Genomic DNA, 18,861 nt, shown 5'->3' with positions numbered 1-18,861 from the left:
TTCCTAAAAGCACCAGAAGCCGAATCTGAGCGAAGCACCTCAGCCCCAGCTCCCACCTGGAGCACACGGGCAGCAGAACAGGGCTGCCTTCATGTATCTGTAATTAAGACGAGTGAAAGCCGATCGTTTGGAAGATCTGAAAGCAAAATCTTGTGCTGGAGGCGGTGGTGAGCAAGGTGAAGGTGGTGCCGGGGGCAGACAGGGTAGAGGGAGGTGAAAGCATCACCTCCTTGGGCTCTGAGACATCAAAGCTGCTCTTGTGAATCAAACACCATCTTAAAAGGCTCCCTCATTAATCTGTCAGAGCCCCGCTGTGAGCGTGGCTTGCAGCAAGATGTCGTGGCTCCAAATCACTGGGAGGATTCATCAGGGAGGGGAGCGTGATGGGAAGGAGCCCCAGCAGCGGGGTTCTGCCTGACCCAGTGCCCTGAGAGCACACAGGCTCCCCTGGGGAGCAGGCTCTGCCCCAGCACAGCAGCAAAACCCAAAGCTTGATGGCAGCCGGCGCCCGCCCAGCTGGGATGCAGCCTGCACCAAGAGGCGAGGGGAAAACACCCATGCATCATTCCAAGCTTCTCCCACCAGCTCTGTACTGCAGAGTGGGGTGTTTACAAAGCAGGAAGATGAGGAGCAGCCAGCTGGGTGCCTGCAGGGAACACAGCTCCTCCCCAGCTGCAGCGGGTCCATAGCCCATCCCCATCTGTGCTGACAGGCCAACACAGCATGCTGCCCTTTGCTGCCCTTTCCCAAGGCTGCAGGCTCCGGCAGAGCCTTTCTGCAAGGTTTGCTCATGCTGGCTGCAAGGATCTCACCCAAACCTCAAGTGTGGCATCCAGCTGGCTGCCCACAAGCACCGCCCTGCACACCTACAGCTTTTGCTCTTGACAAACACCTCTCCATCACCAAAACAGTGAGGCTGTGCCACCGTGACACTGGGACACACTCCTACAAAAGCAGCATTCACTGGTCAGCACAACCTCTTGCAAAGCACAGAGCCTGGCAGTGTTTCCTAAGCTGGGAGCTTGCAGTGATGCAAGCTTCATGCAACAACTTCAGTACAGCACGGCCAAGGGGAAGAAAAGATAAAGCCTTTTTTGATGCTGCTGCTTTGTCACAAGGCTCCAATGCTAAATGCTTTGTCTTGAGAGACATGGGGCACAGATGTGGGGGCAACAAGGTAAGGCTCAAGGACTGCCATCTCATCAAGGACTTTATGCACGGAAAAGCAGGAACACCTTTGCAGGTCCCCCATCTGCTTCTCCTCTAACACTTAAGCCACATAACATGAAAGAAAATAAATTGATCCCCAAGAGAAAGCTCAAGCCTCACTGTAAATGGAGAGGAAAATGCTCTCAAGAGATCAAAAGTGGTGTCTAATAACTGCTGCTACCTTATCTACTGCTCAGCTTTTTTTGAAGAGCTATGTTTAGCTTCTCTCCTCTCTCCAGAGCAACCCTGCACCACTCCAAACTGGCTCAGCCACCAGCAGAGCCCTGCTGTTCCAAAGGGATGGTTCAGCTCTTCTCTTCCCGTCCCCTCCCTCTCCTCCACACTGAGCAGGTAAAGAACACCAGTGCTCCAACATGGGGCACGAATCTCCCCCTGCTCCCCATCACACCAAGGATGGAAGACCTTCCCCTGCTCCCAGCTGGGATCAGCCCCGCTGCCAATTCATTCTGTGGGATCCAAGTCTCACATTGGCTCCCGTCAAGAGAGGACTAGGCTAGGATTAGCAGCCAAAACCAGCAGGGTGTTCCAGTGCTGCCAGGCACAAAGGGAATAGGATTGAAAAGACTGTTTTATTTTAAGTTATATTTGTATGGCTTGTCTCCCAGGCTAGCTGAGCATTTCCTTCCCTGTCCCCTTGAGCAGGTGCAGAACTGCCTGGAGAGCCACCTGCCTCTGAGAAAAGAGGAGTTCAAGGCTTTATCCCCATGCCTGACCATACCTTAGGGCAAGGCAAAGACAGCCCACAGCCAAGGCTCTCCCCACCTCCCCTCCTTTTACAGCCTCCCACCAGCCAAGGGCCCTGCACCTGCACCAGTGAGTTCCAGTGCAAGTGGAGGTGACACTAGGTGATAAGTGATAGGACACGAGGAAGCAGTTTCAGGCTGCACCAGGGGAGTTTAGACAGAACGTAAGGAAGGACCTCATGGAGACAATGGCTGAGCATTGGAAAGGGTTCCAGTGCCCGGGGCAGTGATGAAGACCGTGTGCATGGAGGAACTGCAGAGCAACCAAGGGGAGGTGAGCATCTGATGCACCTTCCAAGCCCAAAGCAATTATTTCCCAACATCTGTTCTCCAGAGCCAGAAGAAGACAATATCCAGGATTGAGAGCACTAACCAGCTGATTGCCTAAGCCAGTACAGAAAGCCACCTGCACCAGCCTCGCTTTCCTGCCTAGCTCCATGTCTGGGACCAGTCAAGCTCCGCTCTGCAAACCCTGTATTTATGTCCCCATCTCATGTGTCACTGCTGCTTTTATGCATCCATAAATAAGCATCAAGAGCTGCTCCCAGGCCTGGCATGTTGGGCCAACATCACTCCATCCTCAGTCGCCAAAACAAAATGGGTGTTCAACCCTCTCTGCCTTCTGGGATGTATCCAAGCCTAACAGGGATGGGAGCTGAGCCTTTCCCACAGCTGGTCGGTACCATAAGCAAACTACCAGCAAGAGATGGCACCTCAAGCAAGCCATCACAGCTTTCCCATCCACAAGGGCTGCTCAGTAGAACAGCTCCATCATATTCCTCACTGGAACGGGAGCAGAGCGTGCACGGGCATGGTGCGAGCACAGCAAACACAAACCTCCACATCTCCTGCATGCGACTCCACCGAGGGATGCTGCAAACAAACAGAGCTCCAACCACTCATCACAGACGCTGGAAGAACACCCACTGAATCCTCCCTCTCGGTTCATCTCGCTCCAGGGGGGGCAGAAAGGTGCAACCCACCCTGTGCTGCACCTGCCCAAGCAGTGCTGCCCTGGGGGGGGGCATGGGAGGTGTTTGCAGCACCTGGAGGAGGCACCTTGCCTGGCGCAGCACCAACCGTGGTACTTTTCCATCTCCCATGGGGACCAGAGATCTTTGGGAGTATGTCATCTGGATGGGCAGGGCTGCTCATATTTTGGAGCCCTAAGCTAGGAGTTACACCTACGTTCGTTTTTATTTTTGCTTTAGATATCTTCTCTGGTCCAATTATAGATTAATCACATTTTATCTAGCATCCGTTTCTCCCCCGCCTCCTTCCCCACCCCCCATCAGAGAAGGAAAGAAAGAAACAAACGTGTTATTAATTGGCTGCAGTTTTTCTGTCTCTGTGCACATGAGATGAGGGAGGATGGGGAAGGTGGCTGGGGAAGGAGCCTGCCAGCAGAAAGCAGGGCAGTAGAAGCCTGATTTTCAAAGAAAACACAGCTCGTATGATGACATTATCTGAGCACATGCTTGCCTGCCAGCAGCTTTTAAACCCATTGGCTGCCAGAAAGCGAAGTTCTACAAACGTGTGGCTCTGGCATGGCCACATGCCACAGGTACATGTGCCACTTGCTTTGCTTTTTGCTCCTTGCCTGCAGAACTTCTGCACCTCCATCTTCCCAGTTCCTTTTCCCAAAATCCACACGGCACAGCCACTGAGCTCAGCGCTGCTGCTTTCTAAGGTCCCTTTCTCCAGCCCCCACAACCTCAGCAGACGAATCAGCAACGCTGCCAGAGCACAGCAGAGGCCCCATCTGCTCCTCCAGCCTTTCCCCACTTCCAGAACGCATCACACAAGCAGCAGAAGGGCAGAGGCTCTGCCCTCCCTCCTTACGCAGGGATAAATGCATCCCCAGGGAGGGCGAGCGGCGAGCTGCTCTGCTCTGAGCACAGACAGATCACAAAATAGATCACTGGGTCAGGGAGGCTCCAGCAATTCGCCTTCATGGGAGCAAGCTGCAGGAAGCAGGGGTGTTACTTACCATCTCGAGGGGTCGGCGGAGTCTGGGTAAAATAACTATTGGGCTTATCTGCAAAGAAAAACAAAACAAGGAGCTATCAGCAGTGTTACTGCACACACTCCTCCTCCCCCACAGCTTCTCTCCCTGGTGGATTTGGGGCCATGGAGCACCTGCAATGAACAGGGAACAGCAGGAGCAGCCCCAGGAGCCTGGCTCTCCTGCTGGCATCACTGAGCATCTCTGGCTGCAGCCCTCCTCTGCGCCATTTGGCCACGGCCGCAGTGCAAATCCCACTGTGGGGCTCATTGCCTGGGACAGGGACAGCACCGGGGGAGCCCAGAAAAGAAGAGGGGACAAAGAAGCACAGGCAGACAGAATATCAAGAGCATAGGACTGTGAGGCACAGCCCTGCTGTCAGCCAGCTCTTTGCATTTGGAAAAGCAGAAGAGTTTCACTCAGGAGCAGCCCATAGCCGGTGTCAAGCTGCCACCTAATAAGCAATGCACCCATGGCAGCAGAGGGGACACACTGCTTCCTTACCACCCCCTCCATTCCCCTCCCATTGCCTCTGCCCTGCTTGGGGCAGTACTTTTGCAATGTATTCACACCTTTTACCAGTTGTCCAAGCACACACACCCAGGGAAGCTGTGCACCCCAAAGCTGGAGGACCCACCCATCCCCTGAAGGCTTTCCTCCCTGCAGGTGCATTCCAGCATCAAGGAGGTCAATGACACCATTGCAAGGAGTGTGCCTGGAGAAAAGCTGGTGCAAGGATGAGGCCACAGAGCAGCCAGCAACACGTGGCTGCGTGCAATATGCTCAGCCACACCAGAAGCAGACTGGCATCCCGAGCACTGAAGAAGGACTTCCACCTCTCCCCAGCCTTCTCCTGCTTCCCCTTCCCTGCCCTGCTCCTCCCACGCCCCCGGGGGGCACCTACAGTTATTGAGGAAGAGCAGCACAGCAAATCCCAGCGTGGAGGTGGCCAGGAGGATGAGGCAAATGTTGCACGGGATCATGAAGTAGCGCACCACCAAGGAGACCTTGTGCTGGTACAGCCGGTCCCGTTCCAAGGCCCCCGGTGCCATGGGGTACTGGCAAGCCGTCATGCTGCGCTTAAAGTTCAACCTGCTGGTGATCCATCCAAGGCAGAGCGGCCACGAGGCTCACACAGATGCCCTCTGTTCCCCTTTTTTCGGCAGCAGCAAGACCCCAGTTTTCCCAGAGGTTCCCATCCTCTAGGGAACAGGAGGGCAGCGCAGGTTGGTGGCACCTTCAGGACCAAGAGTTTATCCCCACGTCTGCCATCATGGGTCTGAGCATTTTCCGGAGAGACCCCCACAGCCCCGTGCTCAGCAATGCCTCTTCCAGCCAGGGAGACGTCAATCCGTGCGTGCCAGCAGAGAGCGGGCAAGGAAACCACGAGCAAAAGTGCTGAGAGCTCAACTCCTGCCTCCAAGCCCACCAGAATGGTGACAAGTATGCTGGGGGGCCACCGCAGCACCCCCACACCCCGGTGCCTGCGAGCAGGGCTGGCAGAGGGGCAGCAGGAAGGGGACCAGCATGAGACCCCTCTCTCAGCCTCCACGTCCTCTCAATGGCTCCGGGGATGCCGCTGCTCCCTCCACGCTCCTCGCACCTCCTGCAGCCGCGGCTCCTTGGGATGAGTTCTCCCAATCCCGTACCCCTCAGGCAGGGCTGGGGAGGACCCCCACAAACCGCAGCCCCTCTCACAGCGACCGCAAATCCAAATCCATCCCCGCTCTGCTGGTGCGCAGCTCCTCTCCCCCGCCGCCTCGCCAGCTCTCCGGCACCCTCCCAGCCCTCGGGCCAGCAGCAAGGGGCCACCGCCTGGCTCGTCCCCCTCTGCGAGCTGTCACCTCGCCGGCAGGGAGCACGCTGCCAGCTGTCACCTGCGTGGTGGCTGGGATGGGCCAGCTCCCCTTCTCACACTGCTGTGACATGCCAGTCCGTCCCAAAGCGGTCCCCGTCCCTCGCCGAGCCGGGCATCAAGAGAGCGACGGTGGGAGCGATGCGTGCGATGTGACAGCGCTCAGCCCTCATCCACCCGCGTGCGGTCAGAGGGCTGAGCGGCACCAGACAATAAAATGACAAGGGAAAAGGAAGAAAAAAGCCAAGCAACCGCGTGTCCCCGCCTGCCCCACGCCCCGAAGTTTCTCCGCCTCGTTCAGCTCCGGTGTCCCGGTCCCTCCGGAGAGGAACGGCAGCCGACAATAGGGATGAGAAAAGAGGATGAGGAAGGACGCCGGGTCGTTCGCTTCGCCCGCGCCCGTGATGGGAGCAGGAACGGCTGTGAACAAAGGCAGCGGGCAGCGCTCTGCCCCAACGCTCGAGGAGCACAAAGGCAGCGGGAGCTCAGCTCGGCTCCTCGCCCCTCGTCCCCACGCCGCAGCCACCTGCGAGCATCCCCGCCAGCATCCCGCTGCTCCCGGCGAGACGGAGCGCGGGGTCCTCCTCGCCCTGCTCCCTCGGGAGAGCACGGGAAGGGAAAAAAAAAATCCCTCTCCTCCGCCTCTTCCCCCCACCCCCTTCGCCTTTTCATTCGTGAACTAAAGATGTTGGGAGAGGCGGGGACTGCACTGTCAAAACTCATTATGCCTCCCCCGGCAGCGCCTCTGCCCGTGCCCCCTCCCCGCTCCGCCCGCCCGGGCCAGGACCCCCAGGAGCCAAACGGAGCGGAGCATGAAAACCAGCGATAAAAAACCATACCAACCGTTTTTAAGATACGTATTAGAGAGAGAGCGAGGTGTAATGACACCTTCTGGTACGCTCAGAGCTGGGGAGGTAAGGAAGAAACCCATGCCTAGGTAAAATGCTGCCCTACGGGAGCAGAAAATTCTCCCTGGGAATTTCGGGAGCATCATAAAAAGGTGCGGAGTGCTCCGGCCCTCTCCTCCTCTTGGTCACCACCACGCAGGTGACAAAATCCTTCACCCAGGCTTGGAATCCTTCTGCATCTCCCACCCACGCAGGTGCCCAGACCCTGCAGCACGGCAATGCCCAGCCCATGGCCTCAATGCTCCCTTCGGGTCAGGGTCTCACTGGAAACTCAGTTTCCCCTCCTCCCCAGCAAGGCTTGGCTTCCCATAAAGAAGAAAAAAAAAATCCCAAAGCAAAGCGAGGCCATTTGCATCCCCCGGTGCATGTTTACACATGCAAATCAGCCTGGCACAGTCTTCCCTTTCTTCTCGGGGCTGCAGGACTTGCACCCCCCCTTTTCTCCCCCCTCAATCCCGGCCATTGGGGGCCACTTGTAGGGGCAGCTCTGCAGGAGCTCCCTGTGCACGTCCTGGGGGAGGCAGGCTCCAGCTCCAGCCCACTGCACCCTCAAAGAGCACAACATCCACACCTTTGCCCCCTGTGTATTTCGGATGAGGTTTTACGGTCAGAGGAGCCACCTGCATTGGGGATATATCACATTTGCCAGGTCCACGTGGACCATCAGTTTGTTATCCCCAGCACACACCCTTCACGCTTTGGGCACCATGAAAGACCAGACAGAGGAATATAACAGAGCCACCATGGTGACAAACCACCTCAGGCTTCCCAAACCTGGCTCACAAGAGCTGCCCAGCCTCAGGCACAGCTGCTACTCTATGACAGGGAAGAAAACATTATCTTTGTGTACATCCATCCTCTCCCCCCGCCCATTTCTCCAAATGAAAGCGTTCGACGCATTAAGGCCTCCGTGTGGTCACCAGCCACTGGAAAGGCTGGTGCTGTTAATGGGTTTATTGCTGGGATTTCACAGCCAGGAGGTCACAGCTGCTGGCAGCACGCAGCCGATGGGCAGAAGGGGCTGGGTGAGGTGGGGTCCCCAAGCCCATAGCTGCAGATGCGGGCTCCACCACATCCCACAGATGGGGGGAACGCTCGCGTGCGTTTTTTTGCAGGACGCCAACCTCAAACTGGGAAGAAAACACCAACCAGCAGACGCCCATTTTGTTCCCTTCGCCCCTTCGTTTCTCCTCACCAAATGCCACGTACCAACCTGAGCCCAAAACGCAGTGATGCTCGGGGGTGGGACTGACAGCTGTCAATCTGTCCCTTCCTTGCAGAGCCCCTGCAGAACCCCCCCAGCTCCTGCTGCTGCCAGGCTGATTCCCCACCTGGCTCCCTTCTCACTAATCCTGTTTGGCAGGGAGCTAATTGGGATTTATGTGACAGCACCCAGTGCCTGGAGAGCCATTTCGCACTCCCTCCTGGGGAGGAGGAGGAGGAGGGAGCCCGCAGAAGGTGCTTACACGTTCTCCCTTCCCCATCCCCTCCTGCAGTTTTACAGGCTAATTACCAGCATTACAGCGAGAGGAGAGGGAGGGGGAGAAAGTGGGGATTTTAATTATTTCATTTAACACTTGGCAGGACCCAGCTCGACTCCTGCTGAGCACTGCCTAGAAATAAAGAGCTTTAAAACCCTGCCAATGGGAGATGGGGGAGAGAGGGTCACAGCCACTCTCCGTGTGCAAGTCCCATCCGTGCACATCCTGCATGTAGGCAGGAACCTGCTCCTCTGCTATCCCAAAGTCACAGCGTGGAGCCCACACCTCATCTACCTTGTCCCACTATGCAGCTGTGAATGGGTTTTATGTCTGCTACCCCTCTTAATTAAAAAAAAATACATATAAAGGCAATTCTTTAGAACAAGAGTAGCACACAGCAATCCGTGCGCTGCTATAAGGATGAGGCTGCTGCCCCGAAGTGGTCACACAGCAAACCAAAATCAACCCAGGGAGGGAGGTGGTGCAGTTTGATGCTAAATCCATGCTGATGCCCACTGCTGTGCCCAGGGACCCGTGGCAGCCCCTGGTCACACTGCTGTCCTTTGGCTTGTTGGGCTGCCAGGACAATTCCCTGTTGCAGGACAAGGGCTGCAGAGCAGGGCTGAAGCCAAGCTGATGAGACAAAGACCCTCAAAGCTCATCCCTCTCTTGTGATCCCCATTACACCAGGTAGGCAGCACTCCTGCCCTAACCCTAATGCAGGACAAAGGTCTGGAAGCTCACCCCAAAACCAGCGCCGTTCACAGCCAGCCAACAGCCCCGACACAGCACAGCACAGCCTGCTCCTCCTGTGGTCTCACACTGCCATCTGCTGCTCTCACAGCAAACGTTCGGATGTGAGGAGCTCCAGCCAGGCTGGGAGCATCACACTGGGGCCACTTGCTGCATTATGGCATGAGTGCAGCATGGAGGGGATCACAGAACCTGCCAGGTTGGAAAAGACCTCTAAGATTACCCACCTTGCCCACTAACCACGACCCTCAGCCCAGCAGTGCAGCCTGCCCAGGTCCCTCTGCAGAGCCTTCCTTACCCTCAGGCAGATCAACACAGCCTCCCAACTTGCTGTCCTCAGCAAACTTACTGAGGGTGCACTCAATCCCCTCAATCAGACTGTCACAAAGCTATTAATCAGAGCTGAGCCCGCTACCAATCCTGGGCAACACCACTAGAGACCGGACTGCAGCTGGATGCAACTCTATTCATCACCACTCTCCGGTCCAGACAGCTTTTTATACCCAACAAACCCATCTGCACAAGCTGTGGGCTGCCAGGATGATCCTACAGCAACACAGCAGGGCGAACAACCAGCTCAACAACCTCACGGATCAACCAGTGGGGAAATCCACTGCTAGCAAGAAGCAGCCACGCAAAGCAAAGCCATCAGAGCTGGACTCGATGATCCTTCATGGGTCATTTTCAACTTGGGATGTTCTAAGCCCTGCTCGGGAGCTTGAAGGGAGCACCAAAGGAAGCCCTTTATCCCCTCACCACCAGCAGCATCTTACAGCTAAGGAGCAGGATGCCAGCAGGGGATGCTGTCGGCTCAGCTAGCACTGCTCCCAGCTATGCTGCTCCCAGAGAGGCCCAGGGTCCAAGCCAGGAGCAAGCAGCTCTCAATAAAACTTTTATATCCCTCCGTTCCCCATTCAGCATGTTTTACAGTGAAAGCACGTGGCCAAGCCAGCCTGTGCTCCATGCTCCATCCCACCCCACATCCCACCCCAACACCACCTGCAGCAATGCTGCTCTCCTCCCCACCCCTCCCCAGGAAGGCAATGAAGGGCTGAGGATGGAGAGGGACATGAGACAGGTGAGAGGTGGCCTTAGATCACAGTTTGCACGTTTTGCAAGGACGGTGGCAATCCAGCTGAGCCCACCGACGTCAGGCTGAGAGGATACTGGCAGAAAGAACAGGCAGCTCTTCAAACTGTGATCTAAAGGCAATAGATGCCCCTGAGGTGAGTGCAGCCAGCAGGCCATGGGGATGGGCGTGCTGCCCCCACCTCTGGAAGGGCCCTATTGCTCCAGCATGTCCTGGGTGGATGGAAACATGAGGGAGACTAACCAGCGAGTTTGACAGTGGATGGGAAAAAGAATACATGGCATTTTTTTGCATGACACACCACCACTTACCAGCAAGAAGCTTCCTATGTTCTTTAGAAAGCGAGGGGAAGAGAAAAAGGAGAGAACAACAGTTAGAACAAGAGAACAGGCAGCTCACCCAGCTCTCTCCTGCCCCCTGATCCCTCCTCCTGCCCCCCTCGCAGGGGCACCCCTGGCCCTGCAGCCCCACGTTGCACAGAGGAAGCAGACAGAGGAGATGCCATGCAGCAGTGGCATTTTCCCATGGGTTGCAGAAGTCCCACCTTGTCCTGCAGCACGGGAAGATGTCAGCTCTAACCGATAACCACTGGCACTGCAGCACACAATGGCTAACAAGGGTCCTGCAGAGGGCAACCAGTGCAGCCAAAGAGCCAGAAGGCAGCAAGCAGCAGTAGGATTGCCTTGTCAATATTCCAAAATGTTTTCCGAAACCAAGCTCATGCTTTGGAAGCATTCAGGAGCTCAGCCTGGAGGCTACCCCAATTTCCCCATGCATCTCCCAAGGACCAGCTGCTTCCCATTCACTTTGAAGGAGCACATCCTGCACTGATTCCTCCTACCCAAAAGCATCACCTGGGCAGGAAACCAGAGCACAAGAGGTCCCCCGCCAACTCTGCATCCCACCAGGACAAGGAGATGCAACTTCAACACAACTCCAAAGCTCTGCTCCTCCACTTTGACACCCGACCTGTGGGGGCACAGAGGGCTCCCCAGTGCAGCGTCAGCATCAGCTCCCACAATGAGCTGTGGGACATGAGTAATGTGACCCTGCAAAGAGCCCTGACAGCTCACCCAGACTATGAGGGGAAAAAAACAAAGTGAGCATTGAGGGCTGGAGAAGGCCCCATGCCAAGGAAGTGACGTGTAGCTTTCTCCATTGGCAACCGGGAGCCCGCTCGGCTCGGAGCTGCTGGGAGATGCAGGGAAGAAAGGAAGAGGGGGGAAAAACAGCTTAAAAATATCCCGGAGCAGCACAGTTATTTTGGGATTTTGATTTATTAAAGAAAAAAAAAAGGCAGAAATGAAAGCCAAAGTACTAAGGCTGGCTCTGGTGGAGATGAAACATCAGCGTCTGGCTGCTGTGCTCCTTCCCTGGCTTCCAATTCAAATGGCATGGGCTGTGCCATCCTCAGCACTTGGCAGCTCTTCTGTGCTCCTGGACAGCGTGGCCTGGAGTTGGTGGAGGGAACAGACCCAGGAGCATTTGGGTTTAGGAGCCTTGGGATGAGCTGGGCTGGGGTTGCCACAGAGCTGCTGTATTTTAGGGGATTCAAGTTGGCCGCTGTCATTGCCAAGGGAAAGAAGAGTTGACAGCACAGATGGCTGTTGGGTGTTGCACATTCTGGGATGCTTCTGATGAGCAGGGATTTGCCTGAGATGACTGGGAGAGTAAATGTGGAAGAGATCCATTGGGGCACCAGGACCAGAGGTGCAGGGGCTGCTCTGGGTCTGAATCCCAGCCCAAGGCACACATCTTTCCCTCAGTTAGAACCAAAGTGTGATTGAGACAAGGAGCCCCAGAGCCCAGGCTGCCTTCCAACTCAACAAAATCCACCGTGCTTTGATTTCCCCTTCATCATTTTGCAGCAAAGCGAAGCAGCTGTTAGCATCAAAAGGGGAAAACAAGTTTGTTTCACTAGATACTAAACAAACCAGAAAGGAAGGGAGGGCCAGAGGATGTGCTCCAAGGTCAGGCACTTAGCTCTGGAAAGTTTCCCCATGCAAAATGAGCGGGGGAATGCAAAATTTCTGCAAAGGGGCAACACCGAGTGCTGATGCTGCACCCAAGGAGCACAGATCAGCATGCAGCCAGACCTGGAGCAAAGCAGAGCCAATTTCCAACAACTCATCTCCTGATGCTCAACCAACGCCCATCTCAAAGCATTGCCATGCCACTGGTGGATCCCAGGAAGCCACCAACGTGGTGCTGGCTCTGGTGAGCCCACGTCGTGCTGCCTCATTCCCAAGGAAACCAGCCAAGGGTTCCCACGCCACCTTCCTGCTGCTCACTGCATAAAAGCGACACAGACTTCCTGAAATCCCTCTCTCCCTGACCCTCCCTACTGTTCCTCTGCATCCTGCTCCAAGGCCACACTCTGCAGTGAGATAACAAGGCGCTCTGCTGCCAAAAACAGCAGCCAGAGGGGCCCATGATCCACACAAATCTGCATCCAAACAAAGACCCGATTTGAATGGTCAGCCAGTGGAGATGAAGCCTTTTCTCTTGGCTTCCCCCCATTGATGTAAGGCCAGCGTGGGATCTCTGGATGAGCTCCAGGGCTGGTACCAAGCCCAAACCCAGCAGTGGGGCAGGGGATGGGCAGGACAGGTGCCACTTAGGCTGGAGAACACCCAGAAGCATTAATTGTCCCTGCTTGGCATTGGAAATAAGAGTGGCACCTGGGCAGGAGGGCAGCAGGAGCTTTCTCACCTTCCCCACTGCCGAGCTGGGAAGAACAGTCCCCGACACACAGCCAGAATTGAAACCAGATGTGTAGGAAGTGTCTCATTAGCAGTAATTGCTTTGCAAGGATTTGAGGTTTCCCCTTCGTGCCACCACCGAGCGCACTTTTCAGAAGCAGCCGTGTGTCGGGCACCGGAGGGAGAGGGGAGAGGAAAAAACAGTGAGAGCAGAGCCTCGGCTACACTAACATTTTCATTGAAGCCAGGAGAAGTTTACTCAGTCCAGGCTGGCTGTAGAGGATCGCTGCTGCAGCGGATTAGGCTGAAAAAACTCAGCCTAATCTAGCAAGGCCCCTTGTGGCCAAACGGTTTGGGAAGCAGCACCCAGGAAGGAGAGTGGCCATCCCTCCTTCCTCACCCCTACGTTACCCAGGGAGTGCTTTTGCCCGGGTCACAGGGCTGAACACACAATGACACAAAGCCATGGGCAGCATCCCTGCATGCTCTCGCATTTCTCCTGTTTGTTCTTCCATCCCAGTGAGGATTACAGTGCTGTGCACAGGGGGATGCTGCGGGCGCACAGCTCCCGGCTGGCTGCCACTGCTCTGCCCCCTGCAGTCCCAATGGGCACACCTGGAGGAGACCCTCGCTGCAGGACCACTCTTCCAGCTGCTTTCCATCCTCTGCAACACAAAGGATCTGCTTTACGCAGGAGTGAAACCAACCCTGGCATCCCAGTGACAGGGATTCAAAGGAGCTGTGCCTTATTCAGGGGGAGATGAGCACACCAGACCCTACAAACCTCTCTCCCTCCCTCCTTGGGCTCTTTCCTGCAGCCTGGCTCCCTCCCGGCCCCAGCAGAGCTCGGATCGCCGTCTCCAGGGCTGAGACAATAGCTGCTTATGTTCTGAAGCAGCGCAGCTTTCTGGGCCGGCAGCCAGGGCTGGCAGCTCTCAGCAGCGGGGAATAAAAGGCGCATTTGTGCCGCGCAGCCCCTCTGCACCAGTGGGGCACCCTCAAAGGGAGGGAGGCAAGGCATCAGCCTGCTGGGGAGCAGGCACAGAAAGACAGACAGATGCCCTGGGCTTAGCGAGAGGGAGAAAGGCAGCAGGGCAGAGAGCTTGTTCCAAGCTGCTCGCTCAGAGATGCTCAGCATCCCCTGCCAAGAGAGCATCGGGAGCTGGGGATGCTCTGGGCACCCCGTGAAGGATTTAAGGCTGTGGCTCAGCACCCTGTGCCAGCAGCCAGAGCTGGGGACATCTGCACCGATGTCCCCAAGCAGAGGGATGCCTGCTGGATGCCACCTGTCCTCCTGCTGCCAGCAGAGGCATGGCCCCCAGTTGGTGCAATCTCCCCAATTTGCTGGTGCAGCAGCCAGCTTGCAGCACCCCATGCAGCCCAGCAGGTGCAACACCCCACAGGCTGCAAGCACAGCACTGCGCCCCACTGGGCTGTTATTACAGCTCTAGGCAGTACATCATTCATTCTGGTACCCCTCCTCCTCAGCACTGCTGTCAGGTGCAATAGCCAACAGCACAGCCTTTAAGATGCCCGCGTTCTACTACAAAGTGCCAATCAATTAATCTAAAAAATATATATTTATGCATCAAACTGGCCACTGTTATTTTTTTTTTCCTCCCCTTTTCTTTTTATGAAGCTTTAAAGTCGCTTTCCAACTGTCCTGAATAATTGAAGTTAACATGAAAATTTAAAGTCTTTCAAGATGTCATTAAAATTCATTCCCTCTCCCCTTGGAGAATTGTCATTGCTGGAGTCCCACGTCGGGCAGACAGCACACACAGCTGCCTCCGGTCTCAGCATTTAACTCCCTTCTCTCTGGCTAAAGAAAACTCACTTGAATGGAGATGCTGAAATAGCATCCTGCATTGCACCAGAGGATATCTCCCACTGCCACCACCTCCCAGATCAGGAGGAGCAAACCATGGGGACCTGTCTTTTGCAAGCACACCATCACACAAAGCATCCCCGTGTGCCCCAGCCTCCCTTGCCCCACTTTCAGTCCAAGAACAGAGATAAATGCTGTTCTTACCTAGTAATGAATAATCCAGAAGCCACGGGGGAGAGGGCAGCACATGCAAAAGAAAACAGAGCAAAAGCAGTTGGTGAGAGCAAAGCAAAACCCTGCTGCTGGTGGGAGGCTGGAGCACTTCTATACCCATTTCCCAGGGAGATGCCCACCACAACCCAAGCAAACAACACATCTGGTGGCAGGGAGGCAATCAGGATGTAGCACGAAGCTGCAAAAGGAAAGGAAGGATTCATCTGCCCAAGAAACCCTCAGAAGCATTTAGGAGGAGCCCTGCCAGGACTGAAGGGCAATGCCTTTCACCCTCCTCTTCCCCTGCGAACCCCACAGCATCAGATCTCTTCTCTGCCAGAAGGGATGCACCCACAATTCCCCATGGAAAGAAGTAAGACTGTGGCAAGAATCCCACGCTGAGGGCTGGGATCAGGTAAGAGAGCTCAGGAGATCCAAGGGAGGGTCAGCCCTGCAGCCAGCCAGAGGGGCTGGCAGCCAGCAAGCAGCCAGTGCTGCAGCACTCTCATTTCCTAATGGCATGCTTTAATCTCCTAATTGGGCTGCAGCACCACTCCCAGCATGGGGTTAAGTCACCTGGATGGTTCAGGAAGGGGCTGGGCGAGCGGCCAGGGCCGGAAAATCCCAACACCTCCACCATGATTTCCAGCACACAGCCCTGAGATCATTCTGCTTAAACCAGGAGAGAAATCACAGCGGGGCACTGAGAGCCTGAGGATGCCGAGAGACATCCAAGAGGGGAGAAACAAAGGGATTCGGGGCAGCAGGCTGCAGGAAAAGGGGTGCGTGCCACGGTGGGGACGAAATGGGCACAGCCAAAAGGGCAGCGAGTGCCCAACGGAGCCGCAGCAGGCAGCTGCTGCCACCCGCCCAGGGTTGCCAAGGCGGCTGGGCTCTGTATATGTAGCAACAAGCTTTGAAGTCAGGGCAGAGGAATGCATCCCTATCCGTTCGGCCAAGGCAGGGCACACGGCCACCGCCGTGCTGGGTGAGCTGCAGGCACGGAGCATCCCGCCGAGCCAAGAGCTGCAGGACCGCAAGGCTCGGCACCACCAGATTCCTCGATTGGAGCCGGCCCCTCTGCTCACATCCCCGCGTTGCTGATGGATGCCCTGCACTCCGTCTGTACAAACTCCGTTGAATTTTGGGTGTTGATTCGCACGTAGGCAGCTTGCTGCCTGCAAACAATGAGTGCTGTGTGCTGACACCCCCGGCGCGTTGCCGACCATCTGTCCCAACTGGGGGCTGCCATGAGCTCAGCAGCAGAGTTGGCACCAGGATGGGTGTGAAGCTGCCACCCCCCCTCCCCCTTTTCCCCCTACGAGGCACCCACAGGGTTGAAGACGCGGTCAAAACGGGCTCACAGAGCCAATTATCCATCCTCTATGCTCATTAAGCACCGTGCAGAGCCCACGTATTCAGCAGGCAGCTCCCAAACTTCCACACTGCGGAACCAAGAGATGCCCACGTCTCCCATCCCATCACGCTTCTATGGCACCAATCATCGATTCAATGATTCTGTGATGTCCACGGGCACAGCTCCTCTCACAGGACAGCATTCCTGTTTCCAGCCCTGCTCCAAAGCAAAAATGCACCATGCTAACACATAAGACACGCCAGATTCAGCGTGAAAGGAAAGCCTTTAATCTGAGGCAGGCTTCAAGCAAGTGCCAGCTCCTTTCAACCCTGTCCTCCTGTAAACATCAGCTGTGATGGGGTCACCAAGCAGGACGGGGTAGGGAGCATCTGAGTGCATAGGCGTGAAGGAGCCGGACCCTGCTAGGGCAGTAGGAGGCCGGAGCAATACTTTCCCTTACTGTGAAAGTGGCTGAGGGCTCCCCAGGGCCTGCACTCACTGCTTGGGTTCACAGGGCAGAGCTGCAGCCCACGCTGCTGCTTCCCATCATCCGCCTGCAGGAGAATATGGGATTTCCGGGGACTGTTCCAAGGGTTCCCACGCCTGGGCTGGGCATGGCACAGCTTCTGCCACCATCCTGCCCTGTTCCTTCTGCATCTCAGTGCAGATGTTGTAAGCAGAGCCCCCAGCTGCATCCCCGCTACCAACATGCAGATCTGCAGGGCGTCTGCAGAAGCACCGCTTGCAGCAGCGCTGTGCAGTTTAGAAGAGATTCCCTTGAGCAAAGAAAGTGCAAGTCCAGCTGGCTAGGAGTCTAACAGAGCTGTCTGGGAGGAATTATCAGTCTAGAAAAACAATCCCAGCCCGGGTTTCTTTAGATTCCCTCCTGTTTCGGTGCCTGGGAACTGGGTTCCAGCCAACAGCCCTGAGCGCGGCTAGCGAGGTTTCTCATGAGCATGAGGCACATCAACCAGCAGTGAGGGTGTTTGGAACAGGGCAGAGAGGCTGTGAGCACCCAATGCAGCCCCAGAGCTCTGCACATCACTCTGAGCATCGCCAGACCTCCAGCACCGCAGTTACCTGCCAGCTGCTGAGCTGTGCTGCACGTAGGCAGCCTGCAAACACACAGTCCTACAACGAGAGGTCCCAGTGCTGTTATTTAAACAGAACACCCCAGGCTCGCACCAATGGCACTGCCAGCAAAGCAGCACTGAGCAGGCAGCACATCTGCATCCAAGCGCAGGGTGCCCCTGCCATGATATGCATGGGTGCAGCCCCTGGGCTCAGCTCTGATGTGTACTTCCCCATCTAAAAATGGGTGGGAGAAGCTTTGATGTTCCACTGTGCAGCTCCACAGCAAAGATGGACTATGGGAGATAAAAGAAAACCAACAGACTTCACAACAGGATACATCCTGGAGATAAAGAGGGAAAGAATTTCATTTCCATGGAAGGGATGGCATGTGGTCCATGGAATCACCACGCAGATGATGTTTTCCACTGCTGCCCTTTGTGGCACCACAGCAGCACATTACAGATGGGTGGGACAGGCTGCCCCAGTTTTGAAAATGCCATCTGGAATCCAGTACCACTGCTCACATGGTTTCCAAAAAGCAGAAACAACAACAAACCAGCACAGGAGCTGAAAAAGCTGGGCTCCATCTCCCAGCAGCAACCACAACACTCAGGGAAGCCACCAGCACTGCATCCATCCCAAGGCAAGCATCTGAGCTGCCAAACCTCCAAGATTCAGTCCCAGCAGTGCATCCCCAGAGGATGAGCTGTGAGCAGAGCTGGCATCAGAAAACTGCTTGTGTGGAAATGCCCCTGGGGACATGCAGCATCCCTTGGCATCCTCCAAGGGAAAACATCCCAGCTGTACTGCTTGCTTCCCCTGAGCAACACAGGGCTTGTTTGAGGGTCTAGGTGCCCAGGGGGTGTTGGGGAACCCCAGCAATAGGGCTGCAGGAAGCCAAATGGTATCCCAGCATCTGTCCTCTAAGAATAACTTTGCTGCCCAGGAGCGCATCACAGGAATTAGCTCCTGACGCTGCACAAGAGCCAGCAACATGCAGGCATGGAGTGAGCACGGATTTACAGGACAGCCCAGCACTCCCTCAAGTGGAAAAAAACTGTTCTGGATGGGATGAGGCGTTTTATCTAGGCAGGAAGCTGGGGTGCAGAGAAGCGCTGTGCCTGGTGCTATCCCACCTGGTTACCAGTGGAAAATAACACTAGAAAGAGATTAAAACCCTTTCACGTGAACAACAAGCTGCAAGGAGAGGGAACAGGAACTCTAAACCAGCAGAATCAGGACAGCAGAGTTGAATTTTCCACGGCACTGCTGCAATCCTGCTCGAGAGCCCCTATCCTATCCTTCTCCACTGCAAAGCCCGAACGCTTCGCAACCCCAGCGCAAGTTCCCACAAGCAGCACAGCGGGGCGGGCAGCTGCTCCCCAGCAGCCTTCCCCACACCCTCACGGAGTCACGGAGAGGTGCTGCCTTCGTGGCCCTTCCCCACCCTCCCAGACGTGCTCCGGCGGTGTCCGAGCGCTCCTGCTGCACGCGGGGATGCATTGCTGGCATTCCAGCCTGGCAGCGCTCCGCCGCGCGGCAGACACCTGACCACGGCGCGTGCCATGGCAGGTTGCAAAATGGGAGAGCATACAGCACACGGAGGAGGAGGAGGAGCTGCA

At 55.9% G+C, this 18,861-nt stretch overlaps 1 protein-coding gene across 1 annotated transcript in view; it reads right to left on the bottom strand.

The window, feature by feature from the left end:
• AGRN (agrin) overlaps positions 1 to 18,861 on the bottom strand; it is a 62,835-nt gene that overhangs the window by 31,108 nt on the left and 12,866 nt on the right. Inside the window, 2 exon segments of the mRNA XM_042831287.1 lie at positions 3,964 to 4,011; positions 10,377 to 10,397. Of these exon segments, the coding sequence (XP_042687221.1) occupies positions 3,964 to 4,011; positions 10,377 to 10,397 (69 nt within the window).

Source organism: Centrocercus urophasianus, unplaced genomic scaffold (genome assembly GCF_019232065.1).
Source record: "Centrocercus urophasianus isolate 14NV4802_14NV808 unplaced genomic scaffold, USGS_Curo_1.0 seq_36, whole genome shotgun sequence".
In the NCBI taxonomy this organism is placed as follows: domain Eukaryota; kingdom Metazoa; phylum Chordata; class Aves; order Galliformes; family Phasianidae; genus Centrocercus; species Centrocercus urophasianus.
Note: the sequence above shows the minus strand (reverse complement) of the source record. Positions and strands in the feature narration are given on the sequence as shown.